The following is a 16,460-nucleotide window of genomic DNA, read 5'->3' as shown; positions in this document are numbered from 1 at the left end:
AACACGTATGATTATAATCTTAATCGGAATATTTGTACGATGATGTCGGTGAAGGTATCCGTCATTAACTATTTGCTCGGTGAGAAACGATGTAAGCAAGACATTTTGAATCTCTTTATTCTTCTAATTCTTCTATGTGATTGGCTCTAAAAGTCCATTTTACCCGTTCCTCTCGTCTGATTATGTTCATTCCGTGACTTAGAGAAATAGGCGGAAAACCGATTCCGCTCGGGATTCATAATAGCAAAACCGCATGAGCGGAATTGTGATCGGAAACTGGCCAGTCGGAATCTCGCGTTTCCGATCGGAATTGCAAAATTTTCATGATAGGTGCCCAATCCTCCCTCTAGATGCACCTGGGCGAAGTTTTTCTGAACGCAGCCCATAGTGCTTTATTTCAGTGCAACCAAATGCAACAACGCCGATGTTGTCGATTGGAAAAATGAATAAGTAGGAGTTCGAAGGATTCGAGTTCAAGCGGTTTGAGCGTAAAGTGTTTTTATCAGTGAGAGAAGTGAATTTTTTGAAACGATCTCTTGTTCCAGGGTAGTAAAAGTTTCGTAAAGTGTTAGAAAAAAAAAAACATGACGAGGTTCAGCTTGTCACAGTGAAGTCGCGGCGACGAATGTAACCTCTATAACCTCGTTTGCGTGGAAGACTGCGGTAGATCGTGGCCGGCGGAATGGCGGTTGGCTCGACAAAGGTAGTCCAGGTGACGAACATCGCGCCCCAGGCCACTAAGGATCAGATGCAAACGCTTTTCGGGTATCTGGGCAAAATAGAGGACATCAGATTGTACCCGACGATCAGGGATGTCGCCGTGCCCGTGCAGTCGCGCATATGCTACATCAAGTTCCACGACCAGGGCTGCGTCGCTGTGGCGCAGCACATGACCAATACCGTCTTCATCGATCGTGCGTTGATAGTGATCCCGTACCAGAATGGAGACATTCCAGACGAACAACGTGCCTTGGAGCTGACTAATAATGGCACAGTTGTACCAGGTTAGAATATAATTTAGACGCGGTCTTGGCAATAACTGTAGTAAGTTTTTAGCTGTGCTCTACAACAGATGTAAGTCTTTTGCCTCCTCTCCTTTAAATTCTATTTCTATCTGTAAAAAGTATTTCTGACATTACCCTAAGTCATAATTCCTAAGCTTTAATAGATTTGCAAGCTGAATAGATTTTAATTCTAAAGTTTAAAGCTTGAAAAGAAACTAATGTTTAACAAAGAGCTTGAAATAAAAGATTAAAGGCTTATATCTATTACAGATTGGGGCTTAGAAATTCCATGCTACAATTTTTGCTATGTTAATAATATTAACATTTTGACTATTCTTTTTAAACTACAGACAAACAGAAAGATTGAGAATAAATATATCATTAAATGTTCAATGTGTTTAGTCTGTTTTGAATTTGTTTATGCTATTCTTCTGAGATATACAATAAAAAAAAAACGTGTGTTTCTAATTTTCTAATAAACTATGAATCTTATCTATTCTCAGCATATATCTGATTTTTAAATTCTTTTAGGCCTTTATCCATCGGAACCAAAGTTACCACCAAACGTTGTGAACGCCATTGAGGGTATCCCTCCAAATCATGTGATTACCACAATGGATCCCAAGCTAGAAGCGAATGGCCTGCCATCCTATCCGCATCTGCCAGGTCATCTGGACAGTAGACGTATTGAAGAGATCCGTCGGACGCTTATAGTAGCGAATGTGGATACGTCGGTGAGCCCTGAACAGCTACTGGACTTCTTCAGCAACAACAACGTGGAGATCAAGTACCTGCGTATGTGCAGCAGGGACTCAGATGCTGAGCATTATGCATTGGTGGAGTTGTCGGAACAAGCCACTGTAGTCGCAGCATTGCTGTTGAATGGAAAGCAGCTAGTGGAACGACCAATCAAGCTGTACCACTCGACGCAGGCAATCGCCAAACCGGAGGCAAAGAGCAATGAAGCTGCACAAAAGGAGATTGAAGAGGCGATGTCGCGGGTGAAGGAGGCGCACAATCTTATCTCTGCCGCGATCGATCCGATGATCGGCATGCTTTCCAAGGATAAGCGAAGCAGAAGCGGTTCGCGTAGCCGTAAGTCTCGTTCGCGATCCCGCGGGCGTAGTCGACGCTCGAGATCACGTAAGCGCTCGCGATCGCGCCATCGACGCTCGCGCTCCCGTCATCGGCGTCGATCGCGCTCGCGATCCAAACGGTCCCGCTCAAAAGATCGCAGGCGCAATTCGCCATCGAGACGACGCAGCAGCTCGCGCAGTCGCCATCGTTCGCGTAGCAGATCTAGGAGGTCGAGGTATAACTGAACGATCTTTCTGTCTTTGCCAGTCTTTAGAGTCATTGTACTCGTATATGTTGCAAATCCTGCTTATATTTAGCTCCAAAATTCTAGAAAAATGTTTCAGTATTGAGAACAAAAAATTTAAGATAGGGTGAATAAAGATCCCATATATAAAGAAATTGTTACATTTATATGTACATGTATTAAATTAATTTCTTTTATTTCGCCGAAGGTCGCGTCGGTCACCGTCCAGGTCAAAGGAGCGGAAAAAGAGGTCGCCGCGTCGTCGTAGTCGTTCACGTTCACGAAGCAAGGGTTCCACATCCAGGTCTAGGCGATCACGGTCTAAATCCAAGTCGAGATCGTCCAAGTCCAAGTATTCCTTGGACAAAACCAAGGATAAAGATCGGGATAGGCGCAGCAAGGATAAGTCGGACAACGGTAAGAGGAGCGATAGCGATCGCGAAAGGCCCGAAAAGGAAAGCAGCAGAAGCGAGAAGAAATCCAGTAAGGAGAAACGGTCCAGCGACAAGTCGGAATCTAAACAATCGGACGACAAGGGTAGATCCGCATCAGAGAACAACGATAGCAAGGAGAAAACGATGGAGTCGGAAAGCTAGACGAAGGCTTCGTTTACAATTGACACAGTTTTCCAAGCATCGTAAAATTCAACAAGCTACCTGTTTGTTTTCGCTAATGTATTGGTACAGTAACAAATACATATGGATACACGACATTTTACATCGAGCTTTTTTCCAAATGGCGTCAATCTGCGCGTTGACGACTGAAATTCATAGACTGTCAGACTTGCTTAGGGACGGATCTTCATTTTCTTTTTTTTCGGAATCGGCGGTGGCTTGATCGTTTCTTCTTTCTCTTCTTTTTCCTTCTCATTGCGCACTTCCATTTTAGATGTATCCTTAGACGGTCTAGGAAAATAAACAATACATCGTTCAAAACAGTCTTGGACAAGAGTGTTTTCAATTGTTAGTTAGATTAAGCTAAACAGTTTGCAAGATAAAAGTAATAACAATGTTTTAAATACTTTATTAATAATTGTGTTTCAATAATATGTTTTTGTAATCAGTTGTTCAGTTTAAACATAATTGATTCGATTTACTATAATATATCTCTTCATACTTTTGCCCAGGATTGTATAAAAATGAATAAGCAATAAAAATACGGTAATATGAACGATCTGTAAATTACGAGAAAAATGTTCTTGAAAGAGTGCGACTGTGAATTATCGCTCATAGATTTTTTTTAAGTACCCTGCGATATCCTGATTTTCATAAACAGCCACATCGTCGTAGATTTCCATCTTCATGGGAACTGGCGCACGGAAGAGCGACTTTTGCGCATTTTTTATAGTTGTTCGTCTCTTCAATATCATCTGCAATCGTTATATTTTTTTATTAATTTGCCAATCTTTTTGTGTGGGATGTATTTAGATTTGAAAACATTCTTTTTAATGGTATCCCTCACCATGCCTGTGTTTCTGTTTTGCGAAAAGGGCGAAGTCATTTCCATCGAATCATTCATATGTACCTTCCTACGTAGCACGTCGTCCACTTGACAGCTTCCTGCCGATTAAAGTCCTAGAAGTGAAACGCTTCAGGGATGCTCTTGTAGAAGTTATTAAGGTACAATTACTTACTTATTATGCATTCATCATACTGGCCAAGAGGGTCTATTTGCAAAAGCGTAGACAGCATATTAGGATAACGTAAATCCATAAATATCATTATAATCGCCAAAAGAACGCAAAACAGTCCTGAAAAAAAAAAACAGAAAAGATTGAAGATGACGCAGATGTCAAACGTATAGAAATCATATACAATTATCAGTGTACAAAATGTATTAATCGATAAGTCTTGCTAGAAAAAAATAAAGTGAGTAAAAATATAATCTTATTTATATTAACATTAATAATTTAAAATAAATTAATGTTAAAATCGATAATTTAAAAACTCTTTAGGAAGAGACTATTAAAAATATTAATTAAAGAATAAGATTCAAAAATTCAAGAAAGAATTGTAATGGATAAATTAAAAAATTAATGTCTAAAAGTTTAAGCTTAATGTTCTTCAAATTGAAGATGCGAGATCTAGAATGAGATTTATGCGAATCCTGCCGATCTAAATGACAATCACCGCATCCGAAAGTTATCCAGAAATGCCGGCCTAATGTCATCCTAATGACACCATCGTCGAAGGGAATCACAAGTGGAATTGGATTGTGCACGCAGACCCACACGAGACAAGTTAGCAATTGCAAGCCGCCGATCAAGCCGATCAGGTAGGCGGCGTATCGGCTCACTGACTGTAGGAATATGTTAACCAGTATCCAGCAGGCGAAAGCGGTCCTGTGAATCAACATTCAGAAATTCAGAATTTTTACAGTAGAACGTATATCTTCGTTCTGAGAAAATTAGTTTACATTCATCTTTATATTTGCAGATTTAAGATTATCCCTCGGAAAATGTAGGACTATGGCTGGATCATTTTGATTCGTTTATTGGATAATCAAAGGATCGCTCCGCATATAAATATAGCACATAAAACAGCGGTTTTAAAGATTTTTTACATACTTGTGATATAAAGGGGATATGTACGAGTAATCGTCAAAAAAACTAATGAGTAGGTACTATTTGATCTTGCGAGATTTAACTCGTGTCAGCCAAAGAAAATCGATCTTTGAAATTATCTTTGTACGAAAAATACGAAGCTGTATTTTTATTTTCTGCATTTATATATTTTCGTCTCCCGTATCTTTTATATACTGACCACAATAAGATGTGACAATACCATCCAGCAGTTCGATAAAATCTTCCAAATCGAATGCCTTCTCCGTCGATAACAAAATACTCAGCGATCCATAAAATGGGAATGGGTAAGCCCCGTCGTTGGCCTTCACGGAAAGTCCTTTGTAGTAATCCAGCTAGTTCCATACCAGGAAGTTTATTGATAGAATTTAAACGCTAATAGTAAAGCGCGATAAAATATTAATTTGCAGCAATATTATACCGTAGGGTCCAAAACCGATTCTGCCTTGGTCCCACGTCCAGGGAAATCTCTCATTGTAATCGATCGTTTCTTTCTCAAGTGGCGTGCCTTCTTCCGGTTTGGCTAAAAAAGAAATTCTTAATTAGAATATTTCCGAATTTTATTCACAAAATTTGCATTGCACTGCGGAAAGTAGGCAAATTAAAAGAATTGCACTTCTATGGAATGTCCGATTCTTATATTTAAGAATTCATCTTGATAAGTGCAGTTTTAAGATGTCATAAACCAATAATCGTCGTATTAGCATCTTAAAACATTATTTAAGACAGTTTTAAAATAAGAACGAACTAAATATCGTTCATGGTATTTGTTTTTGAAAATAAATCATTTTAGACAATTTAAACGAAAAAGAAATTATTTGATAAAAAATAAATTAAACTTTTTCGAAATTTAACTTTCCAAAAATGTTATTACTTGTTGAGAAATTATTTTTCGCTCTATTCTTAAAAATATTAATTTTAAATTTCAGTATTCTATTAAAATTTAATTTTGGAACAAAGTTGAATTTCTTTATATTAATATTATAATAAAATATTAATGTAATATTTATTATACTATTATATTATAATAAAATATTAAATATTAAAAATTGTTTTAAAATCAATTTTTTATTCGTTTTTCTTTCATAGGTGCATATTCATCCAATATATCTATATCCATGAATGAGTCTTGTAGGTATACGTATATACGCGCAAATGTTGTAGCCTTATATTTTCGACTTATTCCCTTAAATTACCTTTCAGTGTGATGTTCACCGATCTCAGTCCTATCTTGACTGCCATTTGAGCATCGATTTCTTGGCCAATTCCGGCCCGATAGGGCGTTTTGCTGCTCGTGCTGCCGTATTCCCATTCTTGACCAAAGTTTTCTACTGCAAATTAACATTCGACATATAGATAAACTCAACAAATTTAGACAATTTAGTGACAATATAGAATGAATACAGAAAAAAATTTCATTGAAATATTTACTTATTAATAAGCACCCAATGACGATACTGAAGCCGACCTTTATAGTTACGTAGATGCTCTGTGCAATGTAAGAATTATTTTATTAGTATAAGAAGTTTATGCAAAAACATAGTTCAGCATGTGAATAAAACAAATTGAGATTATAAGTTATTTAGTTAATACAAACTTTATACCATTAAATTATAATTAATAGTAAGAATGATCTCTAAGTAATTTGAATTTAAGTATGTCTATTTAGATATTATAAGTACATAGAGATGAAAAAAAGGTTTGATTTTGGGACCGAGTAAAAAACTGAATAAAAATTGTTTTTTTTTAATCTTGGAAAAAGATTAAAATTCACTTGTCTTGATATTCATCATTAAAATATATCTATGTTATTTCAATATTATCTTTTGTGATCATGAATTCCTGTAATGATTGAATAAACATAAAAGAGTGTTCAAATAACATAAGCTTTATAAATTCAGTTTCTGTTTTCTATTCTATCTATCTATGATATTATCCATTGACAATCTCAGTATATCCATAATGACTATCGTCACTTAAATTAATTATAATTAATCATTATAGTATATTTTGATTGTTTACATTTTACACAAAAGTTTTTTGAATAAATGCATAAACTAAATTAGTAAATTCTAAAACAAACATTAACGTTCAAAGAAAATACATATTCGAGTAAAAAAACTTTAAGGACAGGAGCAAAAACTAATTTTTGAATACTCTAAGTTTCTAGTTTTTTCAAAATAGTTTTTATTTCTATATATGTATACATAAACTATAGATTTTCGGTATACTAAAATTTTATTTTGCAAGATAATTCTAAAGTAAAAATAAGTAAAATATAGTTTATGTATATAACTTTTGTTGACATGTATACGTTTATGATTTTATTATCTATGAACTTATTTCGATAAATAAGTATATTTAAAAAATTGTTCTTATTTCAGATAACTCTAATAACACATAATGTGGAAAAAATAGGAATCATAAAAAAATCTGAAAGATATCCTGAATTTCAAAGATGTTTCTTCTAGATGCCTATTAGAGCGTATAGTGTTACTAGAGAAGCGAAGTTATGTTGTTATATAATATATTACTTACTTGTTTCTTCCGATAGCCCGGTATAATGCTAATGAAGGCAATCGAGATAATCACGAAAACAGCGATTAATATGGTCTCGGTCACATCCACTGTCACTGGGGTATGATGCGCAGAATATTGCGAAGGAAAACCCTCCGATCGTCCGAATTGAAACGCCATGAATGTGTCTACTTTTTATCAGCGACAGTAAATAATTTAAGATAATAAATTATTTTTACATCCAGAAAAAAGTCGTAGTGAGGGCTCGTTTAACATTTAACGTTTAACGTTTGGGCCAATCTACACAGTGCAGTACTCACATAGTGTGAGAAATCCGACGATGTTGCGGTTTTATCTAAGTTCCTTTTCCGGTTCTTATATGACTGGGTGACTAAAGCGTCAATTTTATCGATAAACATTTAGTTACGCATAGTCGCGCGAATTGGTATCCCATAATTATCAAAATGTCAAATAAAATAATTTTTCTTTGTAGATATTTTAAAAACATACATGTTCTCTTGAGATCTCGAAACTTTTCAGGCTCTGAGAGATTTACGAATTTTATTTTGTGTTTATCATTTGCATTCAACAAGAATGTTATTTAATTATTTACAACAAATGAATTTTGTTCTTATATTTCTTATATTTTATTATTTTTATATTTAATTATTTTTATATTAATATTAATCATAAAAAGAGAAAATTGTTAGCATTCACAGAAAAAATCTTAAACTTTTTCAGATTTTATATTAATTTTCTTCTTTGGGAATAGAATAAAAATTGTAGAATATTTTTTAGACTTCGTATATTAAAAAAATTTTAGAAAAGATGCAAACTTCTTTAATGTTTCTAAAAGTGTTCGTATAAAATATCTAAAAAATTTATATAAGAAATATATATAACAATTAAAAAATTATATGAATCCAGATATCAGCTATCGTTACATGTTATCAATTCTGAGTTCTTTTAACTCTCTAGAGTTAAAAAAATTTTTAATGTTATCAATTCTAAGTTAATTTTCAGATGTAAAAAGAATTATTTTTCTAAAAGTTCAAAAAAGAGAATTCTTTTTACAGCTGAAGATGAACTCAGAATTGATGATATGTAACGATCGAATGAATTCTTTTTGATCTTGGAAAAATGAAAAAAAATTTACCAGGAGGTACTTGAATCTCATATATTTGCGTCTTAAACAATTAGAACATTAAAATAATGTAAAGCTATAATATATCATATTGTTGTAAAGAAGATAGCAAAAAAATATGTGAGATAACTCTATGATTGAAAGCTCTTTTGATTAAAAAATGATAAATAACGAAAGAGAATTTAATGTAATTAAATTTCAATAAGGCCGTTAATAGTATACAACAAATAATAAAAAAGGAAAAATACGACTGAGGTAGATATTATAGATAACCAATAATATTTTTAATTTCTACACTTCGATTTAATACGGTTTATAGACTTTTAAGTTCTTTAGTGTTTTAGGATGCTTGTAACTTAGCATCATCATCGAATTGAAGATCAATTTAATACGTGATTATGTCAGCTTTAATGTTATGATTGCTAAAAGATTTCTAAAAGATTTTTAAAAGACAGTAATCTGCGCGCAGTACTGTTTACTGTAGCTGAAATTTAAGAATTAAAAACATTATTGGGTATCTAATATCTATAGACTATCGATTGTATTTGGCACTTTCCCTTTATTAGAATTTAATTTATATGAGAATTGAAAAGAATAAAACTTTTGAAATTTTTCGCGCGCTATCGTTGCACTCAGCGACGCTTTGGACATCTCTCGCAAAAAATACAAATCGATCTCGTCGATCGTATGTTGAAAGTGCGAGGGATACTCGCGCACGTCACTCACGTCACGTGTACATATTATGTATGTATATACGTTCGTACGTACACGTGACGGTGCGACAGGTTAGTCGCTTGTCATCAGTCATCCTGGTTATTAATTTCATTTACATATCGAATTAAAGCGACTCTTTTCAATAAAAAACACGAACAAGATGACGGTAAGTCCCGCGAGTTCCTATATCTTGCGTTTTGCTTGCAATGAATGTTTATTCTTAATTAATTGGCGTTTCCAATTTCCATAAGGAATGTTCCAATTGTTTAGGCTACTCGTGTCATGAATTTACTTAAAAATAACGTAGAATCGCAATCAACCGGTGAAATGTATTCGTGTCTAAGTATCTGACTTTGTATTCTGTGCAGACGAAGAAAGGTAAAGTATTGACCAAGGGTGCGAAGCAAATAAAGGAGGAGAATGTCTCCACATTGAGTTTCTACATCTACATGGCTTTAGGCGCAATGGGAATTCATTTTGCCATGACGATGGTGTTATTCGAATTCACCATGCTGACGATAGTAAGTCAAATCTCGTGTCTGACGGACACCGCTGCAGTCACAAAAATGTCCTTTAACGGTATGCGTTATCATTACAGAGTCTAACGGCATTTTCTGCAATTGTATATATAGGAAGCTATCAGTTCATGTCATACATGGCCCGCGCCACGTATTCAGAATCTGGCCAGCTCCTGGACTCTGGTGTCGATCTCAACATGGAAGGTGGCATAGCAGAGTGAGCATTTTGCTAAAACAGAGATCTTTTAATCGCTGTTATTTTCTCCCGTTTTTCGTTGATCAAAGCCTCTTCATTCTGTTCACAGACATGTTAAAGATTTAATTATATTGACGTCGGGAGTGCAAATCTTGTCTCTCATTTCAAATTACTTCTGGTTATTGTGGCTTTTGGTAGGTACTTTGGCAAATCGTTTGCATTGTTCCATCTATTCAACATTGTAAAAAGACTGCATGGGAATTCTTGTCATTCTGCATATTTTGAAAATTCTACAGGTACCAATAAGGGGGAGCTGGATGCTCTGGAAGCAGATTTTAGCTCCGTGGTTCTTCGCCCAGCCACAAGAACAATCTGAGATAAGTGAAAAGAAGATGCGCAAGCTAGAGAGGAAAATGGCGAAACGACATCAATGAGAATTCCTTGTTGCTGTATAATAAGAAAATTCTATTGAATGACAATTTAACTACAGGGAATGGATAGTGAATTCAAGAAACACTAGAAAGAGAAAGAAGTTTAGGGGAGTTAAGAGTTTTTTCTTGATGTCTAGGACATTGAGATTACGCGGTGGGTTCGGCATTTACATAGGATATTAAATGGAACAAGACTTTGGAAGTTTTACGAAAATATACGAAATAGAGCAGAGAAACATTTTGATAGGACTAAGTGGAAATGCAAATTGAGAAATCGATTTCGTCTTCGTCTCTTTGTATTCGAACAATTAATTCTCGGCAGACTGCAATCCTCTTTATATGTTTCTGGAGTCGAGGTACTTCTTATTTGATAATATTAGTGACTTTATTCCTATATATAAATCGAAGGCAATACTAAATTATTATTATTATAAAATTAAATATATTCAATACGTTTTTCCTTAACATATATTTGTTATTGCGGTAAATATTGTCACAGGCCTCAATGAATTGGAAAAGATGAAGCCCATCTCGGATGGTCCAGGAAGATCCAGATTCAAACCCTGGCTGGAATATATTTTTCGAAATAGATTCTTCATAGTGTTTTTAGATGCTTATTAGCATCATTAAAATGATCATCAATTTAATTTGTGATATTACTATTACAACTTCAATTTATGATTGCATTTCAAGTTGGTACGTAATTTATAGAATTGCAAATGTATTAAAATTTAATAGAAATATTAGGTACCAAAATTCCGATCTCAACCATATTGTGCATCTCTAATTGTTATTCAATATAAGCGAGTTAGTTTAACTTATCGTTTAAATACATTTATGTACGAAAAATATTACATTAATATATTAATAAGTATTATCTTTTCATCAGCTTATACATATAAGAAATAAAATTGAAAGGAATAAAATCGTTGCTATGTAAGAAGTATCTCGACACTTTTTATCTATCTTTGTTAATGCTAATGTAAATGATCTTTTTTATAATTATAGCGATTATAATTATAGAATTATAATACAGTAATGCTCAGTTTTTTAAAAATCTTCCATGTATGTGTGAGAATTTAAATAATATAAACAGTGGTGAACAGGTGCCTTCATGGAATTAAAGATAACGAATGACATTGAAATACACGTTTAAGTGATGGATAAAAATCGAATAATAGATATGACATAATACTTGTGTGTATATTGTACGTTTGAAAGTTCAGTCGTTCTCCTTTTGGTGCAAATGGATTATGGTTAATTGTGGTTATTATATATATCAGTTATATTATTATTTAACGATATAAATAAATCATTTACTATTTATTAAATTGTGGAAGTTGATGAATCGACGCATCACAGTTGCATTTAAATCTAATGTACTGTATATACCTTATAATTATATTCTTTGTTTGGGAATGCAAACTTATGTTTAGCGATTCGGTTTTGTGTAAACGATTGTGTACTTATTTATATTAATCGTTGGACTCTATTCTCTGTACATTGGTCGCGGAATGTTTTGTATAATGCGCGATGAATTTCAATCCCTTTTAAAGTTAGGCCAACGTTTGTACTTTAATGTCTAACGTTAAACGTGTTTAATTCACAGCTTTCGTTTTGGCTTTCGTGTATGCACACATGACTGTTCAGTGAAAATCACAATTCAATTTGTATTAATTAACGTTATTTAATTATATATCTATATCTAAATGACCTGACGAATTATTTTGACAAAAAATTTTTGTGAAGAAAAACAGGTAATATAGCAAATAAGAGGGATAACATGTAAATAAATGCATGAGAAACAAAAAGTTACTCTTTGGAAATTGGAAGATTGAATAATAACTGTATAAATAGGAAATATTGATGGAAGATAATTAGAAAGCTATTATGTGAGAATGAACCAAAGCACTAGAAGAAAATTAATTTATGTAATTTATATTAATTCTCCATGTTATATCGCGAGAATTATGCAATGTTTTTCAATTTTTTTAAACGTAATTTCATACATACAAAATGCAAGACTGAATGAGGAGTCTTAATTGGAATGTCTAAGGCCTTCATAAGATGCTTAATCATAACTACATATATTATGACTTTAACTGCACGGTGAAATTAATTAATCCTAAAGAATGAAATCTCGCATGTAAAAAAAAATTATACGGTCTTAAGAATGTTGTGTTTCCAACATTGTCACTATACAATGATAAAAACGTAATGTTCAATCAAATGCGAATTCAATATGTCGATTTCACTGAACAGCAACGTTCGCCACCGCCAAATTATAGAATCTAGTCATTTTACGAAATGCTAAATTCTATATTTGACGATAATGAATTTGCAGTTGGAACAATCAATATCGCTTTGTAATTAGATATAAATTTATAATAAGATATAAAGTTATTTTTAAAAAGTATATATATATTACCGTTACTCGTTATTTATTGGAAAAAATAATTCGTTATCGTTATATTTCTAAAAACCATCGAGTGGTTATAATTTTCGAATCGATCCAATTTTTAATGATTTTTTTTTAGATTTTGGCATTCAATTGTTTACGTCGCTAAGTCACTAATTGAGTTCATACCAGATTTATGATAATTATGATTAATCGCACGGTCAAACATAACATTTCTTTTAACATTAGAACCGCACAGTCAAATATAACATTTCTTTTAACATTAGAACCGCTGTACCATTTTTGACCCATCTGATAATTTTTCTTTTCCACTGTCGTTGACTATAGCTATGCGTAGACTGAGTTAGTATTAATAAAAGTGCAGTATTTAATTATCAATGTCTAAAAAATCACATAATATAGATCACATAAATAACTCATCCACAGTTTTAGGGGAGGCCTCGGTTGCCGCGGTTTTAGTGTTAAAACTTTCTTATGCACATTTATTGTACGTTTCCATCAGAGTAAAAGTTTCTTTTTACTCTTTGGTTTCCATACACATGTATTGTACAAAAACAAAACGGTAAAAGTAATGATCATATTCGGTAGTTAAAAAAAATGTAATTGCGTTACTATTACCGTAATATCAAAAGTATTTAATGTCGTTATCAATTTGTTATTAAAAAAAGTAATTGTAATGGCGTTACAAGTACGCGTTATTTCCTAATCTTGGTAATGTAATATATAATCTTGAGAAAAAAATTGTAAATTTAAAAAATCTGTTTTTCTGCCTTGACTGAAACAGTAAAAAATATAGTTAAGATATAGTTAAGATTAAGACCATTGTTGTCCAAGATTTGTAAATTTGTCTAAGATTCTGGACATTGACTTGTGTGCTAGCATTTGTATGCCTAGTTTTCCTTTTTCTGTTTCCATTAAGAAAAATAGGCGTAGATAAATGCTCGCCGATGCCTAGAATTATAAATTTTGGACAGTACTGATCTAAATTGAAAATATATCTAAACTTATATCTCTATAGGTTTCATTACAAATATTGTATTTGATTATGAAATCAATTAGCGACTTAGAATTTTACGCACACACGCACGCACGCACACAAAATTCTAAGTCGCTTTTTTATATATATATTATACATACACACATATATATATATATATATATATAAAATTATATGTATAAAAAAATTCTTGTATAGTATATTACATGTATACATATATTTTGCGCGCACACGTACACACGCGTGCGCGCATATATACATACAAATATACATTTTATGTGCATACATGTAAACAATGTTACATACACGTAATATATTATACAAAATTCTTTTTTTTAAATTCAGATTTGAATCAGAAAAACAGATACCATTTATCTTTTTCTAACTAAGCATATTGTCTGTTCCAATTGCTGGGATATAATATATATATATATATATATATATATATGCACACAAACTAAAATTCAAATCCGAATTCAAATCACAAAACGTCTTGAAATGCATCATTGGAACAATCTTTCTAGACATTATCGGTATCTAAGCCTTTTTTTTTCGATAATTATACTCCGATTGATAACTCGGTGGATGATTGTGTTCATGCACCCCCGTCGGCATAAACCTCTCTGCGATCACAGAACATTTGCCGCGACAACCGCGATGCTGCTCCGCGCAACGGTAGTGTGAACTGTTGTTTACTTTAGAACGAGAGGTCATGTTGTACACGTATCCTTGGTGAACTAGCTGCGGTCTACCTCTAGCAGACAGTCTGTAAATCACTGGTACCACAGCTGCAAATTTGTCAATTTTCTTTTAATCGAGATTTCATACATAATGGTCGATTTAATACAAATATCTCACACCAATAAATTAATTATCTAATAAATGACATAGTTAAATACCTGATTGTAATAACGAATTTCCTTCCAAACTTTGTTCATTAGATAACTCAATTATTTCATCACTATCATTAATAACCTCATTAGTCTCATTATGTCTGATGTCCTCATTACTAGAATAATTCATGTCTTTTTCATCGTTATCTGATAACAGACAAACATCGTCCTTATTGTGAACATTTGAGTCATTTTTTATTTTCTTGATTAAGTTGCAACTGTCCTCGGTCATGCGTTTCTTTCTTATTTTAGTGTTCTTTTTAGCTATCCCATGAGAGTGCACAGATCCGTCTGAAGTTTTGTTCTTGTTTTCTTGCTCATTTGGGACATCAGATAAAGCAGTTTTATCCATTGAGTCATGTGGATTTGACACATTAGCGTAATCATTTAATAAAGGTATAATTTGTCCCTCGCCATCCTCTAATCCTTTTATCTGCAGCATCTGTGCCAACTTTAGGAAAGTAGGCAAATCTTCCTGTTTTATATTCACCTCTCCTTGGTAAATAAATCTCAGTAGAGACGTTACCTCTGTGTGTTTCACATCCTTCAATATTATCACTGGATGTTGACAAGGATTCTCCTGTGGAACAATTCGTGAGTTGTTATTTAAGTACAATTTTATTTACAGGACATTGTTAATAATAAAGTTGTACCTTAAATATGTTTTTAAAGTAGGGACTGCACACAGAGAGTACTAGCTTGTGGGCAGCTAATAAGTGTCCCTCGACAGCAATTGTTACATCAATCAAATCGTTCTCGTTCAAATGAGAAAGAAAACCAGAAGTCAAGTTATTGGAAAAGTTATTCCATCTTAAGGAAAATTCCTTCGACGACAATGTCATGGCCATGTTTTTCTGTATCAAAGTAATTAACTCTTAATAATATAACTCTTTAATTAAAAGAATTTCTTAATATCGCTAAACGCGTCTGGTTTGAAAAAAAGGTAAAACACAAATATCTATAAAAACGCAATGCACTTAATTACGTGTATATTATAAAAGAAATTATTAAATAAAATATTGAATTTTTCTCAAAGTTTCTTAACATACGTATGTTTAAAAACGTGACTAACTCAATAATACCGTTAACTAATATATATTTTTAATATCTTTGTAACAAATAGAAATCAAAATTTAAAACTCAAAATTAGTTCTTAATAGATATGATAAAAAAATGACTCTCTCTCTCTCTCTCTCTCTCTCGATTCGATTGTTATTTCGTCATTTAACGTATTCATATACGTTTTTTATTGTTTTGAACAGTCGGAAACCATTCAAATGGCCTCTAAAGCTTGAATATTTTAACTATTTAGGGAACCGCGATAGTGATTCTTTGTACGCAGTCAACAAAATTCGTTACCTGTTTTATTACAACGTGACTTCGTATTGTAAAGAAGACGCACCCAGCATGGACGCACCTATTTCACGGTAGCTGTCAAACATTTCCGTCATGAAGAAGAAAGATAAGATGAGATACAATAGAGATAGAGGCTGGCACAAGTGGTCCAATTTTTGATTGGCTGGATGCAGGCGGTCCGATTCATGCACAACCAAAGATATATGCTATATTTATAATCTATGCTAGAGAGATGCGTGAAGGCCTTCACACATAAAATCCCGTAAAGTCGTAAGACGTAAGCATAAGAAAATCGACCAATCCCAATTGAGTGGAGGGGTTACGGACAACCTAATACTCAATTGGGATTGGTTGATTTTCTTACGCTTA

General features: G+C 33.2%; 4 protein-coding genes across 6 annotated transcripts; 2 read left to right on the top strand and 2 right to left on the bottom strand.

The window, feature by feature from the left end:
- The first annotated feature begins 328 nt into the window (after window positions 1-328).
- LOC105457992 (probable splicing factor, arginine/serine-rich 7) lies at window positions 329-3,037 on the top strand. Of its 2 annotated transcripts, XM_011703001.1 has the most exons (4): window positions 329-450; window positions 546-1,004; window positions 1,536-2,316; window positions 2,534-3,037. In XM_011703001.1, the coding sequence occupies exons 2-4, from the start codon at window positions 683-685 to the stop codon at window positions 2,919-2,921; spliced, it is 1,491 nt and encodes a 496-aa protein (XP_011701303.1). In that variant the 5' UTR covers window positions 329-450; window positions 546-682; the 3' UTR covers window positions 2,922-3,037. The 2 variants fall into 2 exon arrangements, with proteins under 2 accessions (XP_011701303.1, XP_011701302.1); XM_011703000.1 differs by having other exon boundaries at window positions 329-1,004.
- LOC105457993 (dual oxidase maturation factor 1-like) lies at window positions 2,985-7,762 on the bottom strand. Its single transcript, XM_011703002.1, has 10 exons — window positions 7,445-7,762; window positions 6,338-6,395; window positions 6,103-6,237; window positions 5,328-5,429; window positions 5,088-5,241; window positions 4,455-4,666; window positions 3,959-4,075; window positions 3,787-3,884; window positions 3,573-3,694; window positions 2,985-3,230 (listed from the first exon to the last, which is right to left on the bottom strand). Exons 1-10 carry the CDS (start codon window positions 7,601-7,603, stop codon window positions 3,113-3,115), a joined length of 1,275 nt encoding a protein of 424 aa, XP_011701304.1. The 5' UTR covers window positions 7,604-7,762; the 3' UTR covers window positions 2,985-3,112.
- A 1,526-nt stretch (window positions 7,763-9,288) lies between these two features.
- On the top strand, window positions 9,289-12,287 carry LOC105457991 (transmembrane protein 208). Of its 2 annotated transcripts, XR_975472.1 has the most exons (6): window positions 9,289-9,447; window positions 9,650-9,802; window positions 9,880-10,016; window positions 10,105-10,189; window positions 10,292-10,782; window positions 10,926-12,287. XR_975472.1 is itself a non-coding variant. In XM_011702999.1 (5 exons), exons 1-5 carry the CDS (start codon window positions 9,442-9,444, stop codon window positions 10,427-10,429), a joined length of 519 nt encoding a protein of 172 aa, XP_011701301.1. In that variant the 5' UTR covers window positions 9,289-9,441; the 3' UTR covers window positions 10,430-12,287. The 2 variants fall into 2 exon arrangements, 1 of the variants encoding a protein (XP_011701301.1); XM_011702999.1 differs by having other exon boundaries at window positions 10,292-12,287.
- A 1,777-nt stretch (window positions 12,288-14,064) lies between these two features.
- On the bottom strand, window positions 14,065-16,274 carry LOC105457990 (protein abrupt-like). Its single transcript, XM_011702998.1, has 4 exons — window positions 16,095-16,274; window positions 15,389-15,589; window positions 14,742-15,315; window positions 14,065-14,630 (listed from the first exon to the last, which is right to left on the bottom strand). Exons 2-4 carry the CDS (start codon window positions 15,581-15,583, stop codon window positions 14,380-14,382), a joined length of 1,020 nt encoding a protein of 339 aa, XP_011701300.1. The 5' UTR covers window positions 15,584-15,589; window positions 16,095-16,274; the 3' UTR covers window positions 14,065-14,379.
- Between the last annotated feature and the right edge of the window lie 186 nt (window positions 16,275-16,460).

Source organism: Wasmannia auropunctata, unplaced genomic scaffold (assembly GCF_000956235.1).
Source record: "Wasmannia auropunctata unplaced genomic scaffold, wasmannia.A_1.0 LD334826.1, whole genome shotgun sequence".
Classification (NCBI taxonomy): domain Eukaryota; kingdom Metazoa; phylum Arthropoda; class Insecta; order Hymenoptera; family Formicidae; genus Wasmannia; species Wasmannia auropunctata.
Note: the sequence above shows the minus strand (reverse complement) of the source record. Positions and strands in the feature narration are given on the sequence as shown.

Excerpts from the sequence above, each read along its gene's own strand:
- LOC105457990 (XM_011702998.1), bottom strand. The coding sequence starts at position 15,583 with ATGGCCATGACATTGTCGTCGAAGGAATTTTCCTTAAGATGGAATAAC. Across the intron at positions 15,316-15,388 it reads ACTTTAAAAACATATTTAAG|GAGAATCCTTGTCAACATCC; the intron begins GTACAACTTTAT and ends ATTGTTCCACAG. Across the intron at positions 14,631-14,741 it reads AAATTCGTTATTACAATCAG|CTGTGGTACCAGTGATTTAC; the intron begins GTATTTAACTAT and ends ACAAATTTGCAG.
- LOC105457991 (XM_011702999.1), top strand. Across the intron at positions 9,803-9,879 it reads AATTCACCATGCTGACGATA|AGTCTAACGGCATTTTCTGC; the intron begins GTAAGTCAAATC and ends TTATCATTACAG. Across the intron at positions 10,017-10,104 it reads ATGGAAGGTGGCATAGCAGA|ACATGTTAAAGATTTAATTA; the intron begins GTGAGCATTTTG and ends TTCTGTTCACAG.
- LOC105457992 (XM_011703001.1), top strand. The coding sequence starts at position 683 with ATGGCGGTTGGCTCGACAAAGGTAGTCCAGGTGACGAACATCGCGCCC. Across the intron at positions 1,005-1,535 it reads TAATGGCACAGTTGTACCAG|GCCTTTATCCATCGGAACCA; the intron begins GTTAGAATATAA and ends AAATTCTTTTAG. Across the intron at positions 2,317-2,533 it reads AGCAGATCTAGGAGGTCGAG|GTCGCGTCGGTCACCGTCCA; the intron begins GTATAACTGAAC and ends ATTTCGCCGAAG.
- LOC105457993 (XM_011703002.1), bottom strand. The coding sequence starts at position 7,603 with ATGGCGTTTCAATTCGGACGATCGGAGGGTTTTCCTTCGCAATATTCT. Across the intron at positions 5,430-6,102 it reads GGTGAACATCACACTGAAAG|CCAAACCGGAAGAAGGCACG; the intron begins GTAATTTAAGGG and ends TTTCTTTTTTAG. Across the intron at positions 3,885-3,958 it reads GTATGATGAATGCATAATAA|GAAGCTGTCAAGTGGACGAC; the intron begins GTAAGTAATTGT and ends TTTAATCGGCAG.